The sequence below is a fragment of the Heterocephalus glaber genome, unplaced genomic scaffold (genome assembly GCF_053883595.1).
Source record: "Heterocephalus glaber isolate CG9 unplaced genomic scaffold, H.glaber_assembly_v1.0 deba00000071, whole genome shotgun sequence".
Taxonomy (NCBI): domain Eukaryota; kingdom Metazoa; phylum Chordata; class Mammalia; order Rodentia; family Bathyergidae; genus Heterocephalus; species Heterocephalus glaber.
In genome coordinates, this window is record NW_028258137.1 from 9,492,214 (window position 1) to 9,508,846 (window position 16,633).

General features: G+C 39.8%; 1 protein-coding gene across 2 annotated transcripts in view; it reads left to right on the forward strand.

The window, feature by feature from the left end:
• The window catches only part of Adamts18 (ADAM metallopeptidase with thrombospondin type 1 motif 18), a 138,135-nt gene that overhangs the window by 61,195 nt on the left and 60,307 nt on the right, over positions 1 to 16,633 (forward strand). The window contains exons 3-8 of one of the 2 annotated variants that reach the window (XM_013071480.3): positions 4,261 to 4,543; positions 7,041 to 7,234; positions 7,444 to 7,527; positions 9,084 to 9,243; positions 11,658 to 11,763; positions 15,487 to 15,624. In XM_013071480.3, coding sequence (XP_012926934.2) covers positions 4,261 to 4,543; positions 7,041 to 7,234; positions 7,444 to 7,527; positions 9,084 to 9,243; positions 11,658 to 11,763; positions 15,487 to 15,624 — 965 coding nt within the window. Of the gene's footprint in view, positions 1 to 4,260; positions 4,548 to 7,040; positions 7,235 to 7,443; positions 7,528 to 9,083; positions 9,244 to 11,657; positions 11,764 to 15,486; positions 15,625 to 16,633 lie in introns of both variants that reach the window. The other variant, XM_004842818.3, reaches the window with a different exon arrangement.

A 16,633-nucleotide genomic window follows, 5' to 3' on the forward strand; every position in this document is an offset into this window, starting at 1 on the left:
TAGCATTTTTTTGGACTTTAATGAAATTGAAATATGACCTAAAGGTAGAATATTTCAGAGAACAAATTGATAGAAATTTCATAAAGTGTGATTTATACCCAGTGAGAGCTCTTTGAGAATTATTTTTGCCCTTGGAATCTAATATAGGACCCAATTGCTAACAAAATGCACTTATCTCCCCTTTTAAAGTATAAAGTGGTAAACTATCGAAGTAGAATATTGACTTGTGGTCAGTATGCGCTTCATTTTTCAATTTGCTAAGTCATGTGCTAAATTTCCTAAATTTAAAAGTAGGAAGCTTGGAATGGGACCAGTCACTGTGAGCTAGTCTTTCGCACCCAGTAGATAGCAGCACTCAGGTCTTCACCTCTGGCTCCCTTACCCTGGTTTTTTCCTTCATACTGCATACACAGGAGTATTTCATTTTTGTGGTATTTACTTCTTTAATCTTTGCTTTTCCCATTTAACTGGAAGTTACAAATAAGCGCATGGCTTCTTTTGGATACACTGGAATTATAGCTTTACTATGGTTGGATTTCAATGTTTGTCATCCAGTTAAACCAGAGAAGGAGTATTTTTCTTCCTTAATATCTAGTGATGTTCAAGTCTTATTTTGTTATAAAGAATTATTTTGGATTTTTGTCCTTGACGCTCTCCACTGCTATATGTGTGGCCAGTGTGATTGTCCCAATGTAGAATGATAACTTTTATTACTTTTTCAATATAGAAATTTCCTCTATACATTTAAGTAACCTACAGTTTTCATTAAACAGAAAAAGAATAGAAAGCTTCCAAACTGGTTTGTCCACTCAAGGCACTTAAGTGACTTAAGCCTTGGATATTCTTTGAAGCCAGTAAGGAAGTTAGTAAGGCTGGAGGGCTTTCAAGGATAATTCATTGCTTTTTTCCTGTAACTACTCACTCTGTCTGTGGGGGCTGTAAATGGTATCTTTTGTCCTCTTGCAGCTTGGAAGACGGTGGCAGGACCTGAAGAAGGCCCTGTTCAGGGAAAGAGGCACCTGAATTCTGCCTATGCTGCCAACTCAGACTTCTTGTCCTGAGTGTGAGGTTTTAGTCAAGTATTTCGTGAGTTCCTGTGTCTCACAACCTTGAACTTTTCGCTTCCCAGTTCTGGTTTCCTCTCCTGATGCTGGCCAACCCTCAGCATCCCCTCCATCTGATAAATGGCTGCAGACTGAGAAGCAAATATTTATTGGCTGATGATCTGTGATGTGTACCAGGGGTGCCTGGGTGGCCCTGCCTGTCGGAATGCATGGAAGTCATAGGTCAGGGGAGTGGTGAGAGGGTTGCATCATGGCTGTTTCCTTGTCAGAGAGAGACTTGAAGCCAAGAAACCGGTGTGAGATGATTTGGAGGTAGGAAAGAGTAGTTTTCAATAGTGCCATGAGTACTGCTTCTCTCAAGACTTGGTGCTGAAGCTAAAGCTGTAGCATGAGCATCAGAAAGCCAAGCAAGTTGACTGGAGAAGAAAATTGCAGGAGAAGCATAAGTGTGTGTAAAAGCCAATGCGGGTGCAAGGACTCAGTGGATTCAAAGAGTGAAAGCAGTGTCCTGTTTAGAATGGCATGAAGAGAAGAGGCGGGGCACAGATAAAACCAGGAGGGTCTGCAGGCAGCAGATTGGTCAGAAACGTGGAGGCTAAGGAAAGAGATTAATATCAAAGCACATAGTAAGATTTAATTTGTGCTAGGTGAGAAATCTGGCTGATGTGGGGAGACCAGATTGGAGAGATCAACTCGGGTGTAGGAGACAGGTAGAAAGGGTCAGAAGGAGAGGAGAGCTTTTGCGCTATGGTCTAGATTAGCTGTGGAAAAGTGGCTTCCTCTGAGTATATCCTCGAGATATGGTGGACAGGATTTCTAGGAGGGTGGGATTTTACTTAATTTTTTAAAATCTTGCCTACTGATTCTTTTCACTCCTAATCTCCATGATTATGAACTGTTTTATTTATTGTATGGTTGTGTTTTTGGTTTTTTATGCCAATACCTGACTAAGACCAGGCTTTAGATGTTCAGCATGTGCTTGGTGAATGAACCTATCTGTTTAGGGCCAAGACTCTGGATATGTGAGTGCTGTAGTCCATAGTATAGTCTCCTAGAGGGCGCCAGGTGTGTGAGATGGCAGGAAAGTGGGGACCCAACCATCTGTTCTGGGATTTCCTTTAGGGATGAGAAGAAGAATCCTAACACAGGCCTCAGTCAAGGCCCCAGGACTTCTCTGATGCTGCTTGTCCACCCTGCCTGCCCCACAGGCTGGCTTACCTACCAGCTCTCCTGCACTGCCATGGTGACCTGCCCTTGCCCCAAGACCCCACTTAGCATTCAGCCCCATATTTGTGGACTTGCACACATTTGTCTTCCCAGTAAACCACACCCTGTGTTTCTCCTGCACAGTTGTGTGCCTGCTGCCTGACACCTGGCTAGTCCTCAGTGAATATTTGTTGATTCAGTCACTCATCATCATCATCAATCATCTAAATTGCTCCAGTCTAGTGTATATAAAAGACTTCGGCAATGGTTATTTTATCTTTCCTTGTAAAGTAGTCAGGGCAGGAAGAATTTTCTCCACTTTGCTCATGAAGGTAAGGCCTAATGCACTGGTCCATGGCTTGTTTGCATATTGTAATAATCACCTGGGTGGTTTAACAAAACCAGATACACCAGTCACATGGAAAGTAATTTTGATTTTAATGGTGTAGGGTTTTACTTGGAAGAGTGTGAGTATGCTTCTACTTAAGATACCCACGTGACACTAATGTTCAGCAAAGTTGAAGAATCACTGGCCTGTGTCACTGTTTCTCAAATGTTAATGCGCATGCAAATCACACATGCAGAATCAGATTCAGTAGAGGTAGGGTGAGACCCAAAATTTGTGTGCCTAACAAACTCCAGAGTGAGGCTGAAGTTCTGGCTGCAGACCACACTCTCTGGGGAACTTTGACACCCAGAGAAGACAGTATAGCCTGTCCTGAAAGGCAAGGGTACATTATGGCTACAGTATTAGGCACAACATGTACTGTGCCATGAACTTGGAAGATGAAATTATGCCAGGGTGGGCTCAGCAGGGTTCCTTCCTTCTTGACTGAGCAAGTATATCTCTTTGTGATAGTGCAGCTCATTGGATTCCTCAGACCCCTAATTAGGGATGATCACTCCTTCCTTTGCTATCCCCATTGATACTTTTATTTAGAACTTATGAAATCAAGATGGAAGCGTTTGTTTTCACTACCCATGCTGTGAACTCCTTGAGAGTGGGGGTGTTTGTGTATTCATTATTTGGTCCAATATTTATGAGTGACTCCAGGCGTAGGCAAGCAGGATATCCCATAGTTCAGAACTTCAGGCACATGGATCAAGATTGGTGGCATTGATGAGCATATAGCTTGATGGTAGAGTATGTGCTTACCATATGTAAAGCTATGGGTTCAACCCCCAGCACCACCAAAAAGAAAAAATCTATAGCCTCTTTGTACAGAGCAATGCAGAAGGTAGAGTGCCAACACTGGTTTCCCACTTAGGCTCAGTTTGCCCTCTGTAAAATGGGAGTAATGATGGCAACCTGTAATGGTACAGATAAAAATGAAATAATAGATGTAAAATACTGGGCATGATAAAAAATACAACATTTTAAAAAATACTATTGCAGTAAAAGACACATTGCCATGAGTCCCCCTCAAAGTACTCCCCCTCACAGCACAATTATTCCATCATTCTTGAAACTTTTGGAAGCAGTTCTGAAAGTGTTCTTTCCTAAGTGTCTTTAGTTGCACTGTTATGGCTGCCTTGATGTCCTGAGTTGATTCAAAACATTTATCTTTCATTTTATTTTGACTTTGGGAAGATCCAGAAGTCACACAGTGCCAGATCCACTGAATGAAGTGGATGAGAAGATGCTGTCATGTATTTATTTGACAGAGATTGCCATAAACATTTTAAATTCAGGACATCAAGCCAGCCAGGAAAAGACAGGAAAGAGAACTTGCAGAACTGCTGCAGAAAGTGGCAAGGATGGTGGGATGTGTGTTCAAAGCAAGAGGAAGTATTTTGAAGGGAATTAATGGGAATGTGTCTTTTGTTGTAATGCATTTTTAAAAATTTAACATTCATGGTATTTTGATCATACCTCATATTTTGCACAATGCCTGCCCACAGGAAATAGTTAATGCATGTTTGCTGAAAATCAGCCCAGGAAAAGGGCTGCGTGGAATCATGGATGTGTTCTTTGTGTTTGTCTTTCTAGTCAGGTCTCATAAGGACACACAAAAATGAATTCCTCATCTCACCGTTACCTCAGCTGCTGGCCCAGGAACACAACTACAGCGCCCCTGCGGGCCACCATCCCCATGTACTGTACAAGAGGACAGCAGAGGAGAAGGTCCAGTGGTACGGTGGCTACCCTGGCCCCAGCCGGACTTACCCCGGTCACTCCCCAAGTCACACTCCCCCTGCATCCCAGAGTGCAGAGACAGAATTCCACCATCGAAGGTGGCAAAAGCAGCATTTTTGTGGACGACGCAAGAAATGTATGTAAGGAAACATTTTCTCGTTCTGTTCTTAAATGGGCTTCGACGTGTTTTTCTGAGTGCTGTTGGGTGTGCTGCTTTGCAGGTTAAAATGGGTTGTTCCTGGCGCCCACTGCAAGGGAGTCTTGGAGAAGGCCTGAGTGAGGTTCTTGCCGGACCAAAGCTGGATGATCATTGTGACTGAGTTGACTCAGAAAGATTTAGATATGGTTTCTTTTTTGTTCGTTTAGCATCTCTGGATTTTAGCCACAGGTCCCAGTCTTGTCTTGGTTTCTATGCTCTTGGGGAAAGAAGAAAGACTTCCAAAGATGAAAGAAATCAGAGGCACGTGTCTAGGTATGGGTGGGTATTGTTTTGGGCACATGAAGAAGAGACTTCTTGGGAAGCAAGGGCATTGGATCACGAGGGCAGGTAGCTATGGAAAACTGGGACCCTTGGGCAGGCATTTTGATCCAGGCACAACCTTCTGCATCTTCCAGAACAGCAATGCCCAACAGAAATGTAATGCAAGCTCCCTTGTAATTTAAAATTTTCTACTACACATTTTTAAGATTTCTTAAAAGTTAATTTATTAACATTTTATTTAACTCACTGCATACAAAATATCTGAACATAAAATCAATATAGCACATTACTAATGAGAGATTACAGTCTCTTTTTATATTACTTTTTAGAAACCCAGTGTTTCTTTTATTCAATTTCAATTCAGGTGGTAAAATTTTATCAGAAATACTTAATCTGTTATTTAAATTTCATTAGATTTAAGGTTGAAAAAGTAGATTAAAATACTCTAGTTGTTCCAGAGATACTCCCAAGTTTTTCAATATCTGAATCAAGTGTTGCATTTTTTATTTAAATTAAATGAAAGGAAGAATTCAATTCACCCATCTCACCAGCCACAGTAAATGGCTCAGTAGCCACAGGTGGCAAATGGTACTGAATTGGACAGCCTGCCCAGAAGAGAATTCTGCTCATAGAGATGAGGAATGGACAACACTGGGATATGAGTCAGGAGCGATGTAGAGACAGCGTGTCTATCATTGCAATTCTTTTTTGGTGTTGTTGAAATATTCTCATTAAAGACATCTATTTAGCACCTATCTATTGTACCCCCTGTCTATAATAATGGTATTAATGATAGTAATGATATTTGTAGGGCCGATGATATATATTTGATATGAGACCTCAAACTTATCTTTAAGGGAATCTCATGAATGAGTATCATCCCCTTCTTATTGAAGAAGCAGCTGAGATCCAGGGTCACATGTGAACTTGTGGTGAACTTGAGTTTTTAAATTAAATCTAGATGATTTAATCTTGTAGTCTCATTCTGTGGAGAGCTGACATTACTGTTAAAGCTATACCAATTGTTACAGTATTAAAACATTTCTATACTGGCTCAGTGCAGTAGTGAGCTTTCTAAATGCTTTTGTTTCCAAGGTGCTCTTGGATTGTCACTATCCATTAACCAAAGGTGTCATGGCTGTCACAAAAGAAGCTCACTCAAAATCTATGGCCAGTATCCATTCTGTGGAGTTGGTGCCATTTATGAAAAGTGTTTGATATTGTTTTACTATCACCCCTGACTTTTCTGTTTCCCAATAACTAAGTCAATATCTGTTTGAAGAGTCTTTATGGACTACTTACTAGGTGCCAAATTTAAGTCAATGTTGATGAAACAAAAGTAGAAGGCATGGGCAGTGTTTTATAGTTCACGTTTTATTCAGAAAGTAATATATGTAAAGCATTATCATAACTGCATGCCTATAATCCCAGCACTCTGGGAGACTGAGGCCAGAGGATTGTAAGTTTGACCCCAGCCTGGCAATTTAGCTACTTACTAAGACCCTGTCTCAAAATGAAAAATAGGGTTAGGTATGTAGTTCCTTGCAAAGGGCCTGGATTCAATCCTCATATTTTATCCAGGCAAGGTGATATACACCTGTAATCCCACTACTCGAAGAGACTGAGGCAGGAGGATTGCAAGCCACATGGGCAACTTCGTGACTTAGCAAGACCTTGTCTCAAAAAAGAAAAGAAAAAGTAACAAATATAAAGAGGCCTCAGTGCAAAGGGCCTGGCTTCAGTCCCCACTACCAGTTTTAAAAAAACGTCTGCAGACTTGAAGAATAATGTCTATTTTTATACTTTCTGAGTAATGGAAGGAGCATTTTCTTTTTGCAATAGCCCTTGATTGATTTTTTTGTTGAGCTGCCTTTTCTACCAACTAGAATCGTAGCTTTTTTTTTCCACTCTTTAGAGCATTTTGAGTTACTGCGCCTGTCCACCCACCTGCCCGTGCACCCCTCCATGCACCCGCGGATCTCTGGAGTGTGTCTTCCTCCAGCACGATTCGTGCCAAGCTCCAGCCCGGGCCCTGATGGCATCCCTTAACATGGAGTGGGAGGTGCTGCTGACAGGTTCTCTGCTCCTCTCCGTCCGGCTCACCCACGTGCTCTCTGCTGATGTCTTTCCCATGCTCTCGTGTTCACGGCAGATGCTCCGCAGCCTCCCACTGCGGACGCCTCCCGACGGCTTGATGAGTCCGGGAGCTCAGGGCGGCCTCGGAGGTCGGCTGGGAAGCCCCCAAAGGGCCTCAGCGTGGAAACCCTCGTGGTGGCGGACCAGAAGATGGTGGGCAAGCACGGCAAGGGGAATGTCACCACCTACATCCTCACAGTCATGAACATGGTAAGGGTCGTGGGCCTGCCTGGCTCCCTGCATGCATGGCATGGCAGATGTGGCTCATGGTTTCACGGTGACTGTTGAGAAAGCCGTGTTCAAAGATACGTCTATTTAGGTAAAAGAGAAGCCTGTGCTCTCGTACCTATGTCGGACCGGTTCCTCTTATATGCTTTTACTAATGTTGAGATTTTCTTAGCTTTTCCTTGTTCCGACAGGTTTCCAGCCTATTTAAAGATGGAACTATTGGAAGTGACATAAATATTGTAGTGGTGGGCCTCATTCTTCTGGAACAAGAACCTGTAAGTGGCAAACTGCATTTGTTTCTTCATTCCTTCTGCCATTCAGGATGCCTTTTTTGAGCATTTACTATGTGCAGATCCATGTACTAGTCCTTAGAAATTCAAATTGAAAACTATTCCGGCCCTTGCCTCAAGGAAAGTACCATCATATAGGGCTGTATCGTCAAATAGCTAAACTAAAACACCACAAAATAATCATAGATTAATTTGCATAGTATATGCATGTGTAAATGTACAATGACACAAAATATTAAATGGTTACAGAATGTGAATACAACTATGGAAATATTATGCACAAATATCTAACTATTATATAGGCCTCTCAAGGAAAGTGCCTTTGGTCATAGATTTAAAGATTAGTTGGATTTTTGCAAGTTGGAGATAGTAATTGTAGGTAGATGCACAGAGATGTTTTGAAAACATACTGAAAATCATCAGAAAATTCTTGGAGTAAACGTCTAGTCTCCCAGCACCATCTTAGGTACTACAGATTATAAGCATGGATATTTAACTGCCCTTGAATTGATTACAGTCAGGGGTAAGACACAGGCATGGGGCATATTACAAAACTGGAACATATGTGTTGAATTGCATGGTAGCGCTTTGTAGTGTTTTGACGTAGAAGCTGTATTTTTCTGAGGTAGGGATTACCAAACACACTGTTAAATCCCCTGCAGCTTTTCCTGTCCATCTATAACCCCAATGAAGAACCCACGCATCAGGGAGTCAGGGAAAACACAAAACACATCTAATGGCCCAGGTATGTACAGCTGCAGAGGTTAGGAACTGGAAAGTTATTCCTGGAATTTTAGAAAGATATTAAAAGATGTGTATTGTTTGGGAGATACCTTTGCTGTTATCCTACCATTAGTACACTCTGTGAGATGAGCCAGTGGCACCCAGTTTACTGATACAGTTCTTGTCTAGAAATTATCAACATGATCCAAGTCAATAGTTTTGATAAGCAAACGTTTTGATAAAGAGTTGTGTTAGGAGTAAATCCTATTTTTCCCTGTACAGTCTTATGACTGTTTACTCATTCATTCATTCAGTGACATTTCATTGTATTGATTATTCATTGAGTGTGAAGTATATGTTCCAGACCTTTTGCTGGAAACTTGACATAGGGTTAAGTAGGCTGCAGTCACTGCCTTTCTCATCTTTATCAACTGAGAGACTACTGAACTTTATCACCACTAATTTAACATTATGTTGTAACAGTCTAGCAGTTTTGTAAAGGTGGTACCTGGTCACACGAACAAAGGTGTTATTCCTAATTGATGTTAGGTTATTCATTGTAGAAATATACTTGTTTGTAAACCACATTATGGAAGTCTTGTAGTTGCTTTAAAAATTGTGAGCGTTGACCTAAAGTAGATTGTGTTCCTAAACAGATTTTTTTCTTCCTACTTAACCTCAAGTGTTTTGTACTACTGACTTTTCCCCCTGGAAACACGGTGACTTTGTGTTTGACTGTACAAATGGAACCATTTAAAGTTCTCATCTCTGTGACAAAAATCACAAATCACACTCTGACATGTGTGGGTTTCCCACAGGGAGGACTATTGATCAACCACCATGCAGATCAGTCTCTGAACAGTTTTTGTCAGTGGCAGTCTGCCCTCATTGGAAAGAATGGCAAGAGGCATGACCACGCCATCTTACTCACAGGATTTGACATTTGTTCCTGGAAGAATGAACCATGCGACACTCTAGGTATGGTATGAACAAATCCTGTTAGCTGAAAACACAGTCAAAACTATCTCATGGGTAGGTGGTCTTTGTGATGCTCATTAAAGAGACGTACTGCAGTCATGTGTCACTTAATGATGGGAATCCATTCTGAGAAAAGTGTTATGCGACTCCGTGTTGTGTGACTATGCTGGAGGATGCTTAAACTGAGGTGGTTGTGATGACACTGGACAGTGTACTCTTATGGGAGCACTGTCATACATGCAGCCTGTTGCTGACTGAAACATCATTATGCAACACATAACCCTATTTAAATGAGGATATTTGTGTACCCTGGTGAACACTGTTCTGTTTAACTGAACTCTATGTGGAGTGGGGAGCGCATTTACTTTAATCATCTTGTTTTTGTTTTTATTGACCCTATTAACGAATACTGAGTTATGAGGCAAGTCACTGTGTAGCTGGACAGGTTGTAGGTTGTTCACTAAACTTCATGACCAGAGAAACACATAGCTGAAGAGAATTGGCTGGTTTCCATGGTACCTAACTGTGCCACTCACTGCCAGTATCTCCTTTGGGAAGGTACTTGACTTTGAAAAATTCATTTCTTCCATTTTTGTACAAAGCATTGAAAGTAAGGATGGGTATCCTGTACATCTGTGCTGTATTTTCTAATATATCCCATTGTATGTAGTAAGACTTTGATCATTTTTTATGATTGTCTAGATCACAGATCAGCAAAACTTTCTCTCTGTAAAGGGCCCCAGGTCTCTGTTGCAACTTACCTACATAAGCGCAAAAGCAGCCGTGGGCAATCACAAACCAATGAGCGTGGCTCTATTCTAACAAAACTCCACTGACAAAACCAGAACATGGAAGCCACAGTTTACTGATACAGCTGAAGGTCCAGACTGGTGATAAAATTCGGGAGAGCTAAAAAATGTTTATGTGACTTACCCCGTAATTCTCTTCTTCAAAGTGCTTTCTAATCCCTGAAGATATATTACAGGTAAAGGTAGACTGGACTTTATAAAACTTACTTTGTAGGTGCTTCTGGCTTTCTATAATTTCTCTATTATACCTTCTAAAATAGGTCTACTTTAGTAATTTGCCATTCATCACAGTCTTCAAAAAGCACAACCATTTTGAGAGTATTCCATAGGAAGGGGTTTTAAAATAATTTTGAGTTCAGGTTGTGAAAGTGCTATCTAATGATTCAGGACATTGTTGAGGTGTTAAAAATTTCCAAGGAGGCCATTTTATCATCTACTCAGAGACCAAAGTATAAGGAGAGACCTGGAAAACAATGCAGCCCAAGAATCCCTCCAGCGGTCCTATAGGTCAGTCGTTTTAAGCAGCATGTTTTAATGCAAAGAGCTCAGGCTTTGGCTTCCGATACACTGTGCTTGATTTCCAAACCTAGAGTTTGGGACTACGGGATCCTGATCGGGTAGATCACCTGAGTCTGTTTTCCAATCTGTAATGATCTGCACACACTAAACATGCAGTGGAGGCGCAGCACAGTGAGTTTGGCAGCCATTCATTTAGGGATGACGATGACGATGACTAAGATGATGATGGTGCCACTCTCGGTATGCACCTTTGAATTAGATTTCCTGGATGCTCCCACATCTTGGCCAGGAAGTAGGTACAGTCAATTCACAAACAGGAACTTGATGCTGCACGGGTGCCTGACCTGGTTCTACTGATTATTAGGACCCAAATCGGAAGAAAAATATTGACACAGTAATGTAGATCAAGAGTGAGTCGAAAGCTCACTGGAACAATTTGTTTTCAGTACTGGGGATCAAACCCAGGGCCATGTGCAGGCGAGGCAGGCACTCTACCATGGAGTTACATGCCCAGCCCAGTGGAATGATGTTACAGTTGCTCACAAAAGGAGGTCACTTTGGAAAACAGAAATACCACATTACAGTGAATAGGAGGAAAAATCAGTTTAATGTGCACAGCCTGCCCAGGCATGTCCATGTTTTCTGCTGTAGAGAAAGATCCAGATGTGTGTTTTCCCATGGAAAATACATCCTGCATTTTGACATTAATGCCACTGTTAAATAAATATTATGTTGTGGTCTAGCTATCATTTGAGCAATCACTCTGAGTCAAATAATAAACTTAGCTAAGGCATGCAAATCTCCTGTGACTTCCTCTTGTCTATGTAAAGTGTGAATTACAATATGCCTACTAACCTCCCTCAGTTGTTAGGCAGAACAATTTATGGCGATATCTAAACACAGCAAAAATTATGAAATGTTGCTTCGTAATTATTTTTATAGGTACTTTTAGTATTCTCCTGCGAACAATTACTTGCTTTAAAACCCAGTAAGAAAAAACTGTGGAGCATTTTGAGGACACAAGAAATGACCATGTACGTATGCGTGTCCTCTTGGGATTAACTTGTGAAATGGATCTCTCCGCAGGGTTCGCCCCTATCAGTGGAATGTGCAGTAAGTACCGAAGTTGCACCATCAATGAAGACACGGGGCTGGGGCTCGCTTTCACCATTGCCCATGAGTCTGGGCACAAGTGAGTCTATGAGAACTGGCCAGGGGACTCATTGGCATTGCTTTAATGATGATGATTGATTATTACTGATCTAGGTCGAATCCATAGGATGAGTCTATGTGATGCCAAGAACAATGCCCAACTATAACAAGGGCTCAGGAACCCAAAGTATAAATAATTTAAAAAGAAAAATAAAAGACAATAGGAAACAGGAAGCTAGATCTGCTGTGTATGGGAAGGGAACCTAGAAACAGGGAGAGTGGAGAAGGGAAATAAAAAGAATTACGATATGTTAAGTATGTGTACTTCCTAAGATGAATGCAAACAGTATGTGCTACTAATATGTACTAATAATTAAAAAAAATAAAAATTTTAAGTCTAAATGATTGAGTGTAATTAAATAATGAATGAAACATTTTAATAAAAATTTAAAAATTTTCCTTTTCTACACTTTCTATAAATGGAAACATATAAGGTCTTTTTGTCTAACCTTTTTCACTTAGTGTTACATTTTTGAAGTTCAGGAAAAGCCAGTTATTGTTGATGTTGCTGTGTTTATGTTGCATCATGTTACACTGTGTTCACAAATGGACTGCAAATTATTTAACCTATTTTCTGGTCTTCAGATATTTCTTTTTTTGTGTGTGTTGCTTCAGCAAAGATAGTTTTAGCTCATTCTTTATACTAAAGAATGAATCATGGAGACATATAAATTGCCAGAGTGTCTTGGTGTGCTGATTTTTAAAAAATTTTACTGCAGATTCCAGATATTCTTTTACTTGGTAATATTGTATGTGCTTACTATTCTTTCAAGTAGTGCTAATTAAACCATTTGTGAGAATGGACTTAGAAATGAGGAATGAGAGTAATGAGGTTAATTCATTTTACTAGGCATATAATTTGTAGACGATACTACAGAGAATTTTCAGTATTATATTACCGTTAGCAGCTGCATTGAAATAAGTATACTGCTTTACGAAGTGACTATTTTAAGAAGCAGATCTGTTTGGATATGCCACTTTAGGAGTGACTGTGTGTGTGTATATACATATGTATATATTTTATTCAACAGATACTTTATACATGTTCAGAGTATCTAATTCAGTTCTGACTTAAAAGCAAATATCACCCATTTAACAACTATAATATATACATTGATATTTTGATGCTGGTTCCTTTTATGAGGTGAATTTATTATCTTTAGGAAACTATTAGTTTTTGCTTTGAGACAAGGTCTTGCTATTGGCTTTGAACTCACTAGGTAGCCCAGACTGCCCTCAAACTTTTGGCTGGCAGTCCTTCTATCTCAGTCCCTCAAAAGCTGGAATTACAGGCATGCACCACCATGCCCAGCACCTTCAGGAAAATTGATTCTTAACCATACTGTGATCCAGTGGTTTCCCAGCATTTTATTTATATATACACATAACCACTTACTCAGCGAGACATGGATGAGCCAACTTTACTGTGAGAAGAGGTGTAAAAATGCCCATCATATACAAGGCTCCTTTGTACAGAGTAGGAAATAAAATATCTGTGTATATCAAGCATATGTTTAAATTTGTTTCACCAGCATGAAATCCAAATTAAAAGCTCTCATCAAATTCCTGGCTGTTGAAAATTTTAATCACTCTTGCTTATTAATTCAATTTATTCAGAATCAAAACCCAATATTTTATTTTTTTATTTTTTTTATTTTTTATTTTTTTGGTACTGGGGATTGAACTTGGGACCTTGCGCTTGCGAGGCAGGTGCCAGAACCACTGAGCTAAAAACCCAATATTTTAGATTTAAAAAGAAATTCTCCAGGTAGGATGGAAGAGTCAGAGGTAGAAGAACAAATGTAAAATACTGAAGTTCTGTGTAGCATGACTTAGGCCATCAAGTTTTTTTGTTTTGTTTTGTTTTGCTTTGTTTTTTTGGTACCAGGGATTGAACTCGGGTCCTTGCGCTTGCGCAGCAGGCAGCAAAACCACTGAGCTAAATCCCTGGCCCCTAGGCAGTTAAGTTTTATGAAACTCACAGTTCCTGAGATTTTGATATGACTTTTGACATGTGCTAGAGAAAATAAATTATATTCTAAAATGCTTATGTTTAAGGTATAAGATTATAAAATTTAGATTCAACTCAAGTTGGGTTTTCTGTGCTCACAAAATTCCAATGAGATGCTAAAGACTTTACCTCTTTGAGTAATGGCTTTAACTCCATCTTCTTTTTGGAATTCTCACTTTATATGTATAGTTTTCCCTTTTTTTTTTTGACTTTCATGAACATATTTAGAGGCATTGTGTCCCAAACAAGTCTCCTTAGCTTGCTGGTCAAGTATAAAAAAGAATTGAGCTGAGAATAACTGAGGATGAGAAAATGCTTTCCATGAATATATGGTGAGATTCGTAAATGTTTGTTAATGGTCACCTCTAAAACCTAGGAAATTCACTGATAGGATCCTAGTGCACAGCCATCCTTTCTTGCTTGCTGGGTAAATTGGAAGGAAGGCTGGAAAAATGGCTATATTATGGACACGTGGATCACAAAAAAATCTTATCTACAATTATAGCATATTTGTTTGGTACAGACTGCCTTTAAAAGGTAGCTATATACATAAATGAAATTGTATTACAATAAGGTATTTATTTCTACTGGATAAAACATATTCTGAAGGGGCAAGTTTTACATCTTTAATGAGATTAAGAATCATCTAAATTGTGCTAATTTCTAGGGAGTAGAGCACGGAAAATTATTTTTAATTGCTAGAACATTTTGCAGTGAACTGGGACAAATGAAAGTTTTCTTATATTTAAAGAAGTCCTTCATATGCCTTCAACAGATGGTTTCAACCAGTAAGTTTTAAAGGTATTTATTATAATGAGGGAATTTAATTATAATCAGAGGTTGTGATTTCTAGCTAATAAATTGATCATCACAGGAAAGATGTTTTTATATCATAGTAGACTTCAGTATGGACAGTCCATAAATAGCCTATGATTACCTTCCCTCCATACCTACCTCTTGCTCTCTGAACTTCCATCCCATCGTTCTACAGCTGGTGGCAAGAAAAAAGTTTTGCTATGTGAAATTTTTGAAGTTTACTATCCTATCACTTTAGTTTACCTTAGAAATCTTGACCAAGATTTTCTAGCCCTTAAAATGTGTAGCAGGCACCAGGTATGGTGGCTTATGTCTGTAATCCCAACACTCTGGGAAGCTGAGGGAGAAAACTGCAACAAATTTGAGGCCAGCCAGGGCTACACAGCGAGTTCAAGGCCAGGCTGAACTACATAGGGGGACCCTGTCTTAAACAATTGATAAATGTGTAGCATATACACCATTATTTGATTTTTGGTTCCAAAAAATAGTGAAGTTTTAGCATTCTTTAACATTTTCTGCATGAAGTCAGGTGTGGTGGTTCTTGCCTCTCATCCCAGTACTCTGGGAGACTGAGGCAGGAAGATTGCAAATTTGAGCCCAGCCTGGGCAATTTAGGAACTTCAAAAGACCTTGTATCAAAAAGTAAAAGCCCAGGATATAGCTCAATGCAGAAATTCTGAGTTCAGTCCCCAGTACCACACATATACATACAATTATCTGCTTGAAATTTACAACAGTTCATAGTAACTCATTTTGGTCTTTCTCTTTCCTACAAGTGCAGTAACCACTGCTCACCTCAAGTCCATGAATCCCCAGTGCATCTTTTTGCATCCTCTGGTCACAATGTGAACCGTGGCTTTCTTCCTTCTGTTTCAGCTTTGGCATGATTCACGACGGGGAAGGCAATCCGTGCAGGAAGGCTGAGGGCAACATCATGTCTCCCACACTGACAGGAAACAATGGGGTGTTTTCATGGTCTTCCTGCAGCCGACAGTATCTCAAGAAGTTCCTTAGGTAAGACAGGTCAAAGCTGGCCTGTTCCCAGCTTTGAAGTGGTGACAGAGAATTGTGTTCAATAAGTGTGAAAATGGACAGTGGAAATACCTGTTGACACCTTGGTGAACAGAAAGATTCACAAGTTTCTATGATGATAATAGCAACATTATTGTTGTTGAAAAAATAAGCCAAAGCCAATAATCTGCTAAATGCTTTCCGGACATTGCCTCTTTCAGTCCTCACAGTGATGGTATCACTAGCTCCATTCTAGAGTTGAGGTGGAGTCATAGAGAAATTAATGGTGTTGCTAAGATGCTACAGGTGGTGAACTGTAGACAGAGGGCTCCCAGTGGGGTCTGGGCTTAGTCCAGGGTCTCTACTTCTAACCCTGTCTCTTTCTTTTGACTTCCACAGGCTGCTGAGTATATTGCCTTTTTCCTGTGACCAATTATTTTAATCTGATCGATCAATTTGTTTTAGGAGTATTTTTTAAAATGCTCTAGTAGTGTGTGTATTTAATGAACAGAGCATATTCTTGATTAGCTGTTTTGTTTGAAATGGCTAGAGGCTGGCTCTGTGTCCAAAGACATCTAAAGCAGATGCAGCTATATACAAACCTTTTGATGGCTCAGAACTCCTAGACGGCATTAGTAATAGTAGAAGTTAGGAAAGTACAATTCGATTCATATTAAACAGTGATCTCAAAGTTGGTTTATATGCATGTAGGTAGATCTTTTGAATTTATGTTGACCCACACAGCCATGTAGGTTCTACCCCCATTGGCTAGATATTAGTGAAGTCTCTTTGAGAATTCCTATTTTTTATTCTTTTGCATGCATGTAAATATATATTATTTGTAAATGTTTAGAGAATTACCAAGATACAGAGAAGCAGGTCAAATTAAATTAAGGATGTCTAATTAAATGATCCCCAAAGAATTGTAAAAAAGGGATAAACCTTAAGCTAATAATAAGCTTTGCTAGTAGACTTTATTCATTTTACATTCATGAGTTGGGGCCCAAAGTTA